Source organism: Rhincodon typus, unplaced genomic scaffold (assembly GCF_021869965.1).
Source record: "Rhincodon typus isolate 14 unplaced genomic scaffold, sRhiTyp1.1 hic_rhity00001137, whole genome shotgun sequence".
Classification (NCBI taxonomy): Eukaryota; Metazoa; Chordata; class Chondrichthyes; order Orectolobiformes; family Rhincodontidae; genus Rhincodon; species Rhincodon typus.
The window spans coordinates 1-16715 of record NW_025966775.1 but is presented as its reverse complement, the minus strand read 5'-3'; the positions used below and the strand labels follow the sequence as shown (position 1 = coordinate 16715).

Genomic DNA, 16715 nt, shown 5'->3' with positions numbered 1-16715 from the left:
TCTCCACCTCAGTTCCATTGATACAGGCAGAGTGCTCTCCCTCTGCTTCCTGAAGTCGGTGACCAGCTTCTTCGTTTTGCTGACATTGAGGGAGAGATTTAGTCTTAACACAGTGCCACTAAGCCTTCTATCTCTTCTCCATCCTCTGTCTCGGCGTTGTTTCAGATCCGACTACAGCGGTGTCATCAGCAAATTTGTAAATGGAGTTAGAGCTGAATTTGGCCACAGTCATGAGTGTATAAGGAGTATAGGAAGGGGGCTGAGCACGCAGCCTCGCAGGGCACCAGCTTTGAGGATTACTGTGGAGAAGATGTTGTTCTCTTAACTTTACTGATTACAGCCTGTGGGTCAGGAAATCAAGGATCCAGAGAGGGGAGCAGAGCTCTAGGTCTCCAGTTTGGAGATGAGTTTTGTTGGAATTATGGTGTTGAAGGCGGAACTAAAATCAATAAAGAGGAGCCTGACACGGGCGTCCTCGTTACCCAGATGTTCCAGGGATGAGTGTACGACCAGGGAAATGGCGTCTGCCGTGGATCTGTTGCGACACCAGGTGAATTGTTGTGGATCAGGGCAATCTCGAAGTACTTCATAACGATGGATGTCAGAGCCACTGGGTGGTAGCCATTAAGGCACACTGCCTGCTTTTTCTTTGGCACCGGGATGGTAGTGGTTTTCTTGAAGCAGGTGGGAACCTCACAGCATAGTAAGGAGAGATTGAACATGTCTGCAGATGCTGCCACCAGCTGGTCTGTACAGGATCAGCATGCACGGCCGGGGATTCAGTTGGGCCGCTCACTTTCCAAGGGTTCACCCTCAAGAAGGCCGATCTGACATCTGCAGTGGTGACTGTGGGTACCTGGCATCATTTCACTGACCTTCTGTTCAAAACGAGCATGGAATGCATTGAATCTTTCAGCCTCTCTGCTCCTATGATGCTGCTTGGCCTGCTGTGTTCATCCAGCCCTGCACCTTGTTGTCATGGAATGCATTGAGCTGATCAGGGAGCCATGCATTGTTGTCAGCGATTGTACTTGACTTCGCTTCGTAGCCCGTTATATTGTGTAAGCCTTGTCACAGTCAGCGTGTGTCTGTGTGGTTAGTCTGGGACTCTAGTTTAGCCTGGTATTGTCTCTTGGTCTCCCTGATGGCTTTGCGAAGATTGTACCTCGATTTCCTGTGAAGCTCAGGGTCGCCCAACTTGAACGCCTCAGACCTGGACTTCAGTAGGGAGTGTGTTAGTGATTGGAATGAGGTCAGCCAGTGGGACCTCTTAGAATCTGAGTTCCCTGGTTGGACCAGATTAACAGCCCCAATCAGGGAGCCCTGGCTGACAGACTATAAAGGAGAGGAGTGCCACAGATGCTGACAGTCTGGTAGCTGACTCTGAAGAGGTAGAACTAAAGTCAAGGACTGTTCATGAGTAAATAAAGGGTGAGTTGATGATAGGATACCGGCCTCTGTGGGGTTATTTCAGATCGGATCTCGTGGTTCATCCGTGGTTTCCGGTTAGGCAACATTCGGATTAACTTCTTTGGCACGCAACCCTCTGCACACTTACCGATGAAGTCTCTGGCATGCTCATGGAGGTTAGCCGCTGAGTTCTTGAATATGGACCAGTTCACCAGGACCGAGCGGTCACGCAGGAGCTTGTCCGTTACTTCAGATCAGCACTTTACGACTGTCTGTACTAGACCCTCGTTGCCTCAGTTTCTGCTTGTAAGCCTGGGGAAGGAGCACGGCCTCACGGCCTGTGGAAAGATTCCGGTTGAGGAGTTAAATCTTGGCATGCTCCCTTGCTCTTAGCATTCGTGACCCTGGGAGCATTTTGGACCGTCTAAGAGGACCGCCACGGAAGCCCTTATCAAACGAGACGACAATTCCCTCAATCCCGAAGCCTGGCATTCCCGGCGCCAGAAGTCAGGCTCCTACTGTCCGAGGCTAGGGCTCTACCTGCTGGGCTGTAGGGCTGACACGTTGAAACAAAGGCATTTGGCGGGAGTGAGGCAAAGTATATTAAATCAAAAGTTTAACTTTTATGTAATAGTGCATTATTAGCAGCCATGGAAATGTTTACTCCGATTAAAACTATCTTTTACCTTCCTTTTAACAGCTGCGAATGCTGATTTTAGCTGTGAGTATTTTGTTGGCATTAGCTTTGTTTTGAAACACCTGACTTCCACTCGCTGATCTGTGACCAATGGTTTGCTTATGCCTTTGCGTGTTTGCTTTGATCCACAGATCTACACAAATGAGGAAGATCCTCAGGTAATTTCTGAATAATATATCATTAGCGTATTCACAGTGGGGAAACCAAACATAGATTGAAGATCTGGCTCCAGCACACAATTTCACTTGTACTTTCATTTTTGGTGTCCACCACTAAAGGGTTTCCAGTGTTTTCCATCTTCGTCCTTCCCACTTTTCCTATTTGACTTGACCTTGCCTTCTGTGGTCTTCCGTCTCTACTTCCATTCACTCACTGCGATCCTTCTCCCTCTCTTCTCTACGTTTCATGCTCTTCTTACTTTTTGCATCCTCGTCTCATTTCCTCCTCCTTTCCATTTGCATTTCTCATCCCGTCTGTGTGCAGTTTCCCGCCTTCTCCTCTTGCTCACGCCCTCGTTGCTTGATTCCCTCTCCCGTCCTTCTGTCTTTTGAGTGAGTTCATCTTCTGTTCAGCTTAGGACTCAAACGTGGCTGCAGGGTTTCTATAAGATCTCTGCGAGGTGTTCCGGGCCTCAAGGAGCTCCCGCTCTGGGTACGGCAACAGTGACTCCGAGGATTCCTTATTTCGGGTCAGCTGCCTTACTGCCGGGGTCAAGAGTCCAGGCTCCGGGCCTACCATGCTTTAGGCACGGAGGAGTCCCAATCCATTACTGCAGCCTCCGCCCCACCGACACCACTCTGACCTCGAAGATCAAGGAAGAAAGAAAGATGAAATGGAGAGAGAAAAGAATGCCACTAGCCTAGAGCTAATGCCACTAGCTCAAAAGCCCAAATACTGCCCACTGTGCCAGTGCTGCCACGTTGAACTATCTTTCCTTTCTCCGGGTCTAAATGCATTTATTTATACTACGTTTCTCTGCCGTTCTCACCTGCACAGTTGTTCCTTTGTTTTCATAGAAATTAGGAGCACGGGGAGGCTGTTCAGCCAATTGTGTCTGCTGGAACATTAAAACCGACCGTGGCTTGTGATATGCCTAAGTACCATTTCTCCCCATTGTCCCCATATTCCTTTGTTTCCCTTGGAGCAGCGCAAGTTGAGAGGGGACCTGATAGAGGTAGAGAGGGTCCTGAGAGGCATAGGAAGGCACTGTTTCTCTTGGTTGAGGGGTTAATAAGTGGAGGCATGGATTTAAGGTAAGAGATAGAAGGTTCAGAGAAGTATTTTCACTCAGAGGCTGGTGGAAGTTTGGATCTCATTGTCTGGCTGAGTCAGAAAGCCTCCTAACATTGAAGCACTGGTTAGATATTCACTCGCGTTACCGTAACATCTAAGGTTATAGGCCAAAACGAGGATTAATGTCATCAGATGGCTGGTGTGGACACGATGGGCTGAATACCCTCCTCTGTGCTGTACCGCCGCTGTGAGTCTACGAGAGCTCATGTTCCTGAACAGCTGGCGTATCTTCCGTTCTGAACTGGCAGGGCGCTGGGGAAAGATAGATTCGAGTCTTCAGTTGCACCACACTCCATGGAGGGGAGCTTGAATGCCTATTGTTTACCACCCAGTGCTTTCGTTCCAGACGATCACGGAATGTTACCAGTTTAAGTTCAAGTACCTGACGAGTGGGCCCACCATGGACTTCGCAAGGTAGGCCTCCACCTCCAGCTTTCTGTCTCTGGATAACGGGGCGGGTTGTTTTGCATTGTCTATGTGTGAGTGTTCAGTTATGTAATGGGACGTCGTGTTGAGGTTGTACAGGGCATTGGTGAGGCCTCTTCAATGTCCAGTTCTGGTCGCACACTAATAGGAAGGTTATCATTAAGCTGGAGTGTTTCAGAAGAGATTTACCAGGATGTTGCTGGGTGAGGGAAGGTTTCAGTTGTAAAGAAAGGCCGGATAGGCTGGAATTTTTTTCACTGGAGCGTTGGAGGTTGACAGGCAATCTGGTAGAAGTTTATGAAATAATGAAGGGTATAGATAGGGTTAACGGTAGGTGTCTTTTCCCTAGGGTGGGGGATTTCAAGACTAGGGGGCATGTTTTTAAGGCAAGAGGAGAGAGATTTTAAAAAAAACTCAAGAGGCAAATATTTTACACCGAGGATGGTTTATGTGTGGAACGAACTCCCCGAGGAAGTGGTGGATATGGGAGAATTACGACTTAGAAAAGACATTTGGATATTTACGTGAATAGGAAAGGTTTGGAGGAATATGAGCCAGGAGCAGGCAGGTGGGACTAGTTTAGTTTGGGATTATGTTTGACATGGACTGAAGGGTCTGTTTCCGTGCTGTATGACTCTATGACTCCATGATGTGCTGATACTACTGCTCCCTCAGGCAGTCTGAGTCACTCAGGCAAATATGTGCTTTTGATGTATTGAGGAAGCAGCATGTCACTTTGCCTAAGTGGGCAAGTTCACATTTTTTCCATTCCATGCCAAGATTTTTGCCCCTTTACTGTACCCCTTTGCAGGCTGTCTCTTCCTCTTGACTTTCCGACCTATCTTTGGCAAATTTAGCTGCGATGCATTTGGCCCTTGCATCTGTGTCATTGACGTGACTGGAAATAGTGGAGGCCCCAACATTGATCCATGTGGTATTGATGATCAGTCGCTGATGTACAAATGTCCAACTTACGAATATGATTCCATACATGGTTGTCATCTTACAGACCTGACCTTTGAACATTTCCTGTACTCCTTTCCACTTCCCTGAACTGTGTTCCGACTTGCGTACAATTCAACTTGCAGAATGCAGCCCGCTCGCAATCCGGGATCTGCCTCTGTTATGATCCCAGCTGACGTTGTTAAGGGACGAGACAGATCCCCAACTAAAATCTGGCTTGATCGCACATGTTTTGTTTTGTTCTTTTTAAATTCGTTCGTGAGATGCGGGCGATGTTGGCCAAAATGTCCATCCTCAATTGCCCCGAGGGCAGTTAAGAAGATTTTAAAAGCATTGCTGGAGGTTAGAGTCACTTGTAAACCAGGCTTTCCCGAAGGGCATTATTTAATGAGATGAAAATCAGCGACATGGTTCAGTGTTTGCACGTGGCTCGCTTTTATTCCAGATTTTTATTGAATCCGAATTTTGCCAGAGTGGGATTGAACCCATGACCCCAGAACATTAACCAGGGATTCTGGATTCCTATTCCAGTGAGATTACCACAACACTGCCACCTCCCCATGATTTAATGAGGGGTCTTTCACTGCGCTCATTTGGTTTTTAACAATAAAGCAGATGTTTATGAAACGAAAGGAATCAAAGATAAATTCTTTACATATTACACAATTTGAAAGATTTTGAAACACGATAGAACCCAATCTATCCGAACACCATTAGTTTTGTTATAAAGCGGAGGTCGATCCACCTGCCCCCGCTCCCGATAACTAAAACCAAAACACCCAGAGAGGCTCGGTCTACTCTATAATCTGTTAAAAGAAGCGTGAAAAATGGTATGACCTACTTCTTACCGTCAAGCTGCTAATAAGGAGAAGTTAAATGAAATGAACTCCTGACGGTCACTCTATAATCAACAAGTAACAATTTATTTATCTAACTCTAACAGTGAACAAATTAACGGAACTACTGACAAACCAAACAATTCCCCCCCAACTACTCACTGTTCCCAGATGAAACTGAAGTCTAATGGTATTCTGTTCCAATAAGTACAAGTCCCACTTATATAAACCAAATTAATAAATAAAACATAAAACTTACTGCCTCGAAATTACAGCCAGGATAAGTCTTTCTTGTGTCAGGAATATTAGCTAAGAGTGCCGCTGCACCTTTAACCAAATGATGGTTTTCTGAGAGCTTAGAGAATTCTATGAAAGCCAGTGGTTTTCTCTTTAGGGCTGCTGGTTGTTAACTCTAACAGATGGCAGTTGCTCTCACACCAATTTTCAAATACCCTGTTCTTCTATACCCTTGATGACTTATCAGTTTCTTACAATAGGATTGGCCCTAGGTGGTCAAAACCATCAGATTTAAATTTAATTGGTTTTTAGTTTCTAAGTTCCTGGTTTAAATTAATTAGTTGATTCAAACTGGTTGCCTTAGTAACAAAACAAGACTACAGCCTGGGTTGCTAACCATACAGCCTTTTGATACAAATGTTTTGATTTCAGGAATTCTCTGTGCCTACTGCTGCTCGCAGATTTTTTTAAAATCTCTAAGCCTAGAAAAAGCACATCATTTCCTAAAGGGACCACACACTCTTCCCCCTATCATTTTGCAAACAAATTCTAAAGTCCTGCCTTCTAATCCGCAAGTACTCTACCCAACTTCACAACAGTTCCTAGTATTATATTACCAGAGAGAGTTCCTTTCTCTATCACTTCTATAGCAGACTGGAGACTCCCGAGTGGAGTGGGACGGTTGTTGGACCGGGGACCAGTGCAGGCAGTCAGCACCTTGTTAGACTGGGCATACCATGTGTGGAAGCCTCCCGTGCTGATCTACTACGGGCCCTTTATGGACAGTCTGCAAAGCTTATCTTTTTAAGCATGTTCTCGTTTTTCTAACTTATACTATGAACAAATGTAAGGTAATGTAGAGATGACACAGTGTGGAGCTGGAGGAGCACAGCAGGCCAGGCAGCATCAGAGGAGCAGGAAAGCTGACATTTCGGGTCAGGACCCTTCTTCAGAAATGGGGGAGGGGGAAGGCACCTCCAAAATAAATAGAGAGAGGAGGGGTGGGGCTGGCGAAGGTAGATGGGATGGTGATAGGTGAGTGCAGGTAGGCAGTGGTGGGGATTGGTCAATGAGGTTGGAGGGGTGGATAGGTGGGAGAGAAGATGGACAGGTTGTGTCAGGTCAAGGAGGCTGGGATGAGAGGGAGGGGTGGTCATGGGATGAGGCCGGGATTGGGGAGTTTTTGAAACTGGTAAAGTCCACATTGAGACCAGTGGATTGTAGGCTCCCGAAGTAATGTAACTCTTTTTTTTCTTTATTTCTCCCCTTTATTTCTGTATTTTGTATGTAAGAACTGTACCTAGGTACTTTGTACCTAATATGGCGCCATATGGAGTGACATTTAAACTTTTCACTGTACTCCTGTACACCTGTACTTCGGTACTTGAGTACCTGTGACAATAAAGGATATTCTATATTCTAGCTGTTAACAAAAAATGTTGGCGATCACAGTGGGTTAGGGCAGCATCTGTGGAGAGAGAGCAAGCCAACATTTCGAGTCTAGATGACTCTTCTTCTGAGCTGCTGCATCTGCAGTAATTTGCTCCGACCATGACTTAAGATTTTTGTTCAGCTCCTCCTTTGAGACCTTGATAGCCTTGATTAGTCGCACAGCTGAAAGCTCAGACTTTCTCAGCTTCGAAGAACCACTTCAGGGTTCTAACCAAACACTACATAATCTATTTCTTAACCTTTCAAAACTAACTCTTTTTCTGTAGGAGAAACTGTTTTGTACATGTAACTTCAAGCAGGGCTTCTGCGAATTTAAAACAGCAGCTTTCCAAGCTACAGATTTCCCTTAAACAAAAAAAAACTGTTTGAAGTAGTCCACTTTGGTGTTTGCTCGAAAATCTCCTGATGCAAACAACTACCCATTATCAGCCCTGGAGCTGTCGCCATCTCATGCTGGTTCAAAGAGAATCATGGCTCCAGCAAGTTAATCATTAAACCCCTCACACATACAGACTAAAACCCATATGTTGCTACTTCCAAATCCAAACTCTGAAATAAATGATAGTTTATACACAACACACCTGAGATCACACACTCTACTAATGATAGCCTGCCAAATGAAAAAGACTCATTTACCCCTACTCTCTGCTGACTATTAGCCTACCAGTCCTTTAACCATGCCAATGTATTCCCTTGTATTATACTGTCACATCTTGTGCTGTAATCTTTGAGATCATCAAATGCCTTTGCAAATCCAATGCAGGTGCATCAGGTAGTGAGGAAAGTGAATGGCATGCTCTCCTTCATAGCGAGAGGATTTGAGTATTGGAGTAGGGATGTCTTGTTGCAGTTATACAGGGCCTTGATGAGGCCACACGTTGAGTATTGTGTGTAGTTTTGATCTGAGGAAGGACATTCTTGCTATTGAGGGAGTCCAGCAAAGCTTCACCAGACTGATTCCCGGGATGGCAGGACTGACAGATGAGGAAAGACCGGATCGACTGGGCTTGTACTTGCTGTAATTTAGAAGAATGGGGGCGCGGGCGGATTTCATAGAAACATATAAAATCCTGATGGGACTGCACAGGCTAAATGTGGGAAGAACAGTCGCAGTGTTGGGGAAGTCCAGAACTAGGGGGTCACAGTCTAAGAATAAGGGGTAAACCATTCAGGACTGAGATGAGGAGGAATTTCTTCACTCGGAGAGCTGTGAACCTGTGGGATTCTCTCCCACAGGAAGCTGTTGGGGCCAGAGCGTTAGTATATTCAAGAGGGAGCTGGACCTGGCCTTGCAGCTGAAGGGATGAAGGGGTATGGAGAGAAAGCGGGAATGGGATACTGAAATTATATGATCAGCCGTGATCGTATTGAATAGTAGCACAGGTTCAAAGGGCTGAATGGCCTAATCCTTCACCTATTTTCTATGTTTCTATGTTTGGCCCTTCCTGATCACATGATTTAGCCTGCTATAACCTCTGTAACAGTGGACTCCAGTGATTACTCTATGTCAGACTTTAGGCTAGCTATCCTATAGTTTCCTGTTTTGCTCTCCCTCCCTACTTGAATACATTGACTCTCTTACAATCCGTTGATTCCTGACTGCTGTCCAAAATGGCCTTAGCTGATGTATTCCACAAGGTAACTCAAATGGAGACAGGGATGAGCACCATAGGGTTTCGCACAGCAATGCCCACGTCCCGTGAAAGAAGAAAACCAACTTGGGACTTGTCTGGTTTGCTTCTCGCTTAACGACCATAAATTGATGTTGAAGAACCCAAATTCTAATAACATTGACGGCAGGTCTTTTCTGATTTAGCAGGAAGCTTGAAGGGTCAGGGTTATTGGAGAGGGCTCCCACATTGTTGGAACTTCAGTGGTTTCTACAGGCCACTTCAGCGAGGGAAGAGGGCATTGATATGCAGTGTCTGCACAGGGTTGGTTTTGCAGTCTAGCTTTGTGGATTCACCCCTACACACACAAACTGTCTCTCACACACACACACACTCTCTCACACACATTCTCACACACACACACACACACTCTGTCTCTCTCACACACACACTCTCTGTCACACATTCTCTCACACACACACACACACACAGTGTCTCTCACACACACACTCTCTCTCACAGACATTCTCATACTCTCACACACATACACTCTTTCTCTCTCACACACACACACTCTGTCTCTCTCACACACACACACGCGCTCACCGCACACATACGCACACAAGAAACACAGTCTTCTCTCACAATCAATATCAAACAAAACCTTACCCTGAATCCCAGAAGGAGATATTGTGGACAGGTGACCATAAGCTCGGTCCAAGGTGCCATTTTTTAGTGGGGGCATCTTAAGGAAGGAATGAGAGACATGGAGAGGTTTAGGGAGGGAATTCCAGAACCCAGGGCCTCAGGCATCTGAAGACATGGCTGAAAATGACACGATGGAAATCATAGATTCTCCAGCCAAGAACAAAATGGTGCAAATGCCTGTATTCCTGACACTGAAGATGCTAGCCTTGTTTGGCACAATCCCTGTGAGTATCCCCGCCTCCCTCACCCCCGCTCAGCTCACCAGCTTAGTGTGTGGTATAAATCTCACAGCCTCGCCCTCAGGTTTCCTGCTTTGTGTGAGACTGTCATTTTTAACTCCAATCAATTCACCACACACGAGTTTCTTTTCACCAAACCATGTTGACTCTGCCTGATTCCAGTGAGATTTTCTAGGGGACCCTACATACGAGATCACCTGTTTAAGATGGGGATGAGGAGAAGTTTTTCTGTCAGTGATTCTGTGAAATCCTGCTCCCCAAGCAAGCGGTCATTGCTTATTTCTCAGGCTGAGGCAGATGGTAGAGTCAAAGGCAGTAGGGGGAGAATGGCAGAGCAGGCCTCGAGGGGCCGAACAGCCTGCTCCATTTTCATCGTATCACAGTATATGTGTTTCTGCAGCAACAACAAGAAGATCAGCACCACCGTGAGCTGTTCAGACACGAAGAAAGCCAGCATCTTGCTCATTCGCAAGCTCTACGTTCTGATGCAGAGCCTGGGGCCCCTTCCCAACGATATCTGCCTGAAAATGAAGCTGTCTTACTATGACGAAGGTAACGTACTGTGTCGCCATGTGCCTGTTTACCTCATTCCCCCCCCCTCCCAGTGGCTTGCCCTGTGGTGTTGGCAATGATAAGACCTTATCTCCTATCAGCATCACTACAGCAACAGCGCTCATGAACAGGAATGCAGTCTGCCTTTTCAGACTGGAGGCCTGTGACCCAATGGTGTGCCACAAGGATCAGTGCTAGGTCCCTTACTTTCTGTCATTTATATAAAAGATTTGGATGTGAGCATAAGAGGTACAGTTAGTAAGTTTTCAGATGACACCAAAATTGGGGGTGTAGTGGGCAGCGAAGAAGGTTACCTCAGTACAATGGGACCTTGATCAGATTGGCCAATGGGCCGAGGAGTGGCAGATGGGGTTTAATTTAGATAAATGTGAGGTGGTGCATTTTGGGAAAGGCAAACCAGGCCAGGACTTATACACTTAATCGTAAGGCCCTGGGGAGTGTTGCTGAACAAAGAGACCTTGGGGTGCAGGTTCATAGTTCCTTGAAAGTGCAGTCGCAGGTAGACAGGGCGGTGAAGAAGGTGTTTGGTACGCTTGCCTTTATTGGTCAGTGCATTGAATATAGGAGTTGGGAGGGTCGTGTTGTGGCTGTACAGGCCACTTTTGGAATAATGTGTGCAATTCTGGTCTCCCTGCTATAAGAAGGATGTTGTGAAACTTGAAAGGGTCAGAAAAGATTAAGAGGATGTTGCCAGGGTCGGAGGGTTTGAGCTACAGGGAGAGGCTGAATAGGCTGGGGCTATTTTCCCTGGAGCGTCGGAGGCTGAGGGGTGACCTTATAGAGGTTTATAAAATCATGAGGGGCATGGACAGGGTGAATAGCCAAGGTCTTTTCCCATGGTGGGGGAGTCCAGAACTGGAGGGCACAGGTTTAAGGTGAGAGGGTAAAGATTTAAAAGAGACCTAAGCGGCAACTTTTTTGCACAGAGGTTGGTGTGTGTATGGAACAAGCTGCCAGAGGAAGTGGTGGAGGCTGGTACAATGACAACATTTAAAAGGCATCTGGATGGGTACACGAATAGGAAGGGTTTAGAGGGATATGGGCCAAATGCTGGCAAATGGGTCTAGATTAATTTAGGATGTCTGGCACGGACGAGTTGTACTAAAGTTGTTTCCGCGCTGTACAGCTCTAAGTGTACACAATAACAACTTATCATAGATGATCGGCAGTAGCATAGTGTATTGCGACAACAATCTCCAGAATACGTAGAACAAACACAACAAGGCTGCATGTCAGCATTACTTACTGTGGTTCAGTTGTTTTGTTGATGTCCTGCGCTCTCAAGGGTAGCTGCAACACCCTTCATGAATCGTGAGAAATAACAAGGTATAGAGCTGGAGGAACACAGCAGGCCAAGCAGCATCAGAGGAGTAGGAAAGCTGACGTTTCTGAAGAAGGGATCTGACCCGAAACATCAGCTTTCCTGCTCCTCTGCTGCTTGGCCTGCTGTGTTCATCCAGCTCTACACCTTGTTATCTCAGATTCTCCAGCATCTGTAGTTCCCACTATCTCTTGAATCATGACTTCTGCTGCCGGCCACAGCATTGTGTCCATATCGCTTTAGGAAGGATGCCAAAGTCTCCATTGTAATAGGTTGCACGACGTGAGGTAGAGGTAAAACTAGGAACAGGAGAGGCCATTCAGCCCCCTCAAGCATGTCACACCATTCAGCCCGTTCTGCCATTCACTTGGTTCATGGCCGTTCTGGGGCCTATCTGCATAGACTCTCCTTTAGCTCATACCCCTTAATACCTGTGCCCAACAGAAATGTCACAATGTGGACTGGGGTGGACACAAGTCAGAAGTCACAGAACACCAGGTTATGGTCCAACAGGTTTGTTGTCTGGAGCAGGGTATCTCTTAAGACCCCGCAGACTCCTTGACCAGTGTTCACAATATTAGTTTACCTAGGTACCTTAGCATGTATCAGGGAAGGACCACACAGCACGTGTCTGCAGTCAGTGAACCAGCTCGCAACTGTATTTGAAGACGACAAACGTTAAGAGTTAAATGTTACACTTTTAACAACTCTATTGCTAACTATCCGATTCTTTAGAAACTTGAAATGCATCCCAGATACTGGTAACTTTGCTGGTCTGACAAATTGTTCAGTCAGTTCCTCTCCTTACAGGTTGATTCTTTCTCTCTCTCTCTGGTCAGAAGGCGAGCTGCTCCAGTCATTGCTGTACCCTGACATCCCTCTCAGTAGGGCTAGAGAGTGAGGGCGTCCCGCGTCCTGCCCGGCCGGGTTCTTATACCCTTCTGATTACCTTCTGGAACTTTCCAAGGACTTGACAAAATCAGAGGTATCGAATTAATTGGCTCTATCACCTTGGAATGCTGCTAATAGCTCCGGGTGGCTTGCTTAATAGTGACTCCTTTGGCACTTCTACTCTTGGGGCCTGGATGTCTGCCCCAAGCATCTAGTGTTGTTTGTTTGTCAGGAAGGGTTGAATTGCCCTTTCACACTTCCTGATGTGTTCTGGTGCCTCTCTGGCTTCAGTTGTCAGAGCTTGGATCTTGCAAGGACTTGCCTCTTGTGTCTATCTTGGCTCAAGCATTCCCACCATACATTGCTTTTTGGCCAATTTTGATGCCCGGTTTATTTCAGTTGCTGTACCTGTATTTCTAGCCTCCCTCCTTAATGATTCTTATTTCACCTGAGCAGTCATAGGTTGCTACAGCTTTAGTTGGAATCACAAGCTTTTGGACCTTGACGAAGGAGCAACGCTGTTGGACTATAATAAAAACAGAAGTTGCTGGAAAAGCTCAGCAGGTCTGGCAGCATCTGTGAAGAAAAAAATCAGAGTTAACGTTTCGGGTCCGGTTACCCTTCCTCAGAACTAGAAGTATAAATGTTGGACTATAACCTGGTGTTTTGTGACTTCTAACAAAAACGTATCTATCTCAGATTTAAAATTAATAACCGATCCAGCATCTACTGCCGCTTGTAGAACAGAATTCCAAACATGGATCAGCGAAGTGCTTCCTGATATCAGTCTGGCCCTATTTCTCAGAATGTGCCCCCGAGCTCTAGAATCCGCCAACCCATGAAAATAATTTCTCTACTCTGCTTTTTCCTGTTAAGATCTTGAAAGACTTCGGTCAGGTCACCGTTAACCTTCTCAGTTCTAGAGAAAATGGGCCTAATTTGTATAATCTCTTCTCTTCGTAACTTAACCCTCACACGGCGCTTCTTTGTGGTGGGAGTTTATTGACTTGCTGAGTCTCACAGCTCTCGTCCAGCGACCCCAGGCTGCTCCCTATTTGAGTGCGCTCCAGGACAACTTACTTCCACCACCTATTTCTCATAACGTCGCCAGTGACATGAGGTCACCTCAGTTCAAGGGGAAGAATTCAACTGAGGTGTTCAAAATCATGAGGGGGTTTCGATCGCGTGAGTAAGGGGAGACTGATTTCACTGGCAGGAAGGGACACGGATTGAAGAGAATCAGCAAAAGAGCTGGCATTACGGAGATGTGACGATTGCTCGTTTTCACCCATTGTGTTCTTCGTCCAGTGACTCCGCCAGACTACCAGCCTCCTGGCTTTAAAGAGGGCACCTTGGATAACATGATGTTTGAGGGGGAGCCTGTCTTCCTGAGCGTGGGTGAGGTAGCCACTCCGTTCCATGTCCTGAGGGTAAAGGTCACAACAGACAGTGATCACATGGAGCAAATTGACAAAGAGCCACTGAAGGAGGATGAGGACAGCCCTGCTAGCCAGGCCGTGGAATTGGATCCGAACGAGCAAGTGGAAATTAATGTAAGAGACGCCTGGCTCTGTAGTTACTCTCTCCTCGTGGGTGGATCTGCAGGTGACAGAGTTTCTGTCAAATGTAAGGGGGGAGGCGATGACCTAGTGGTATTATCGCTGGACTGCTAATCCAGATAACAGTCTGGGGACCTGGGTTCAAATCCCGCATGGCAGTTAAGTGGAATTTGAATTCAATAAAATATCTGAAATTAAGACTCTAATGATGACCACAAATCCATTGCTGGGAAAAACCCGTCTGGTTCACTAATGTCCTTTAGGGAAGGAAACTGCCATCCTTACCTGGTCTGGTCCAGTCCCACAGCAATGTGGTTGACTCTCAACTGCCCTCTAGGCAATTGGGGATGGGAAATAAATACTGCAGAGCCAGGGACACCCCTCATTTCATGAATAAGTTTTTTTTTAAAATGCCTCAGCTTTCCTCCAGCATGTATGAGTCTCTGCCATGTCTGGTCTGAAACCTCCCAGACATGACAAACATAGAACAGTACAGTAATTAAATTAAACTAATCCCTTCTCCCTGCCCTTGGCCCATATCCCTGCATTCCTTGCATATCCATGTGCTTATCTAAATGCCCCTTAAACACCCCTATCCTATCTGCCTCCACCACCACCCCTGGCAGTGTGTTCCAGACTATTACAACTCCCTGTGTAAAATAACGTGCCCCTCATTTCTCCTTTGAACTTTCTCCCTCTCACCTTAAATCCTTGCCCCCTAGTATTAGACATTTCAACTCTTTGCATCTCACAATTTTACACACTTCTATCAGGTCTTCCCTCAGCCTCCAGAGAAAACAGCCCATGTTTTTCTAGCCTCCCCTTATAGCTCATACCCTCTAATCCGGGCAGCATCCTGGTAAACCTCTTCTGCACCCTCTCCAAAGCCTCCACATCCTTCCTGTAATAAGATATCCAGAATTGAATGCAACACAAGATGAACATTAGCTCATCCCAGATTCTGCTGGCTCCATATCCACACTTCCAAGTGAGTCCCTTTCACCTCTCACCTGGGTCAAGGGGCAGAATGGCCTCTTCCTGTCACTATGAACTTATAATTCTTCTGTTGCTCTCTCCTATTTGTTTACTCAGCTATTTCCTTCAGTGCTTCTTTACAATTTGCCTTGACTGCTCCCTGCAGGAGTGAGTCGTGTATTTTCTCCCATTCCTTATGGGAGCAAGTCCCCCATTCTCCCGCACTCCCCGTGGGACAGAATCCCACAATCTCCCCCGACACCCCGAGGGAGTGAGTCCCCCAATCTCCACCCACCCCCCCCCCACCAATTCACTGCGGGAGCGAGCCCCCCCAATCTCCTGCCCCACTCCCCGCGGGAGCGAGTCCCCTATTCTTCCTCCCACCCACTCCCCGCGGGAGCGAGTCCCCCCATTCTACTCCTCCCCGCCCCCCTCATTCCCCATGGGAATGCATTCCCCCTTCTCCCCCTGTCGCCATGGGAGCGAGTCTCGAATTCTCCCCACAACTCTCCTCAAGTCTCCCAACCTGCCCACTTCCGACCCGTAAGAAACCCACGCAGACACAGGGAGAATGTGCAAACCTCACACTGACAGTTGCCCCAAGGTGGAATGGAACCCGGGTCCCTGGCCCCACGGGGCAGCAGTGCTAACCACTGAGCTGCTGTAACCATCAATATTTGAGGTCATGTTCAATGTCATTCATTGCTGTCTGCATCTGGCTTGTATGTTGCCTTCTCTCTCCACTTGATGCTATTCCTGTTGCGCTTTGATCACAGGACTCTTTGCCGGCCGAAAGTCCGACCATTTCCCAGGTGATTGTTCCTGGAAATGGTAACGCCGATGGGCAAAACGCAGGTAGGCCCCACCCTTAAGCAAGCCGCAAGGCTCAGGTGTGTACGTTTCTCCCCACATACCCCGTGGAGTGATTGCTCAGACACTTTCCCACTGTGTTTGCAGAGGCAAAGGAATCGCCAGAAGCTGAGAAAACTGTGGCCAAGCCAAGCCCCAGGAACAGCAGCCCTGCTTCAGCGGTAAGTGTTGTTGCCTCCTGACCACAGAAGCTGCAGGAGCCAGATCATGGAGCGCTCTCTTTGACCATGTTTTTCTGCTTTCCTGTCCGCTACTCCTCTCCTAATCACTGCATCAGCCCTGTTACACCACTGCCAGATGCCTCACTTGCCTCCATCCCTCCTACCCCACACTACAACATCTTCATTAAGCATCCTGCAGGCGTCATGCCTCATTACCCAGAACCAAGAGAGTCATCAAGGCCGTCCCTTACTTTTCACCACACCTGGTGAGCCTTGGCGTCGACTGTCTGTGTGAAGTTTGCACATTCCCCCCACCGTGTCTGCATGGGGTTCCCTCCGGGTGTTCCGGTTTCCTCCCACATTCCAAACATGTGCAGGTTAGGGTGGATTGGCCGTGCTAAATTGTCCCGTAGTGCCCAGGGATGTGCGGGTTAGGGTGGATTGGCTGTGCTAAATTGTCCCGTAGTGCCCAGGGACGTGCGGGTTAGGGTGGA

The 16715-nt window shown here is 47.2% G+C and overlaps 1 protein-coding gene across 1 annotated transcript in view; it reads left to right on the top strand.

Annotated features, from left to right (window-relative positions):
- Window positions 1-16221, top strand: part of LOC125481186 (HORMA domain-containing protein 1-like) — a gene marked incomplete at its 3' end in the record, with an annotated part of 30439 nt that extends 14218 nt beyond the window's left edge. The window contains exons 5-11 of the mRNA XM_048592390.1: window positions 2111-2131; window positions 2239-2265; window positions 3747-3814; window positions 10272-10423; window positions 13965-14209; window positions 15967-16045; window positions 16148-16221. Coding sequence (XP_048448347.1) covers window positions 2111-2131; window positions 2239-2265; window positions 3747-3814; window positions 10272-10423; window positions 13965-14209; window positions 15967-16045; window positions 16148-16221 — 666 coding nt within the window. The remainder of the gene's footprint in view (window positions 1-2110; window positions 2132-2238; window positions 2266-3746; window positions 3815-10271; window positions 10424-13964; window positions 14210-15966; window positions 16046-16147) is intronic.
- Window positions 16222-16715: the final 494 nt, after the last annotated feature.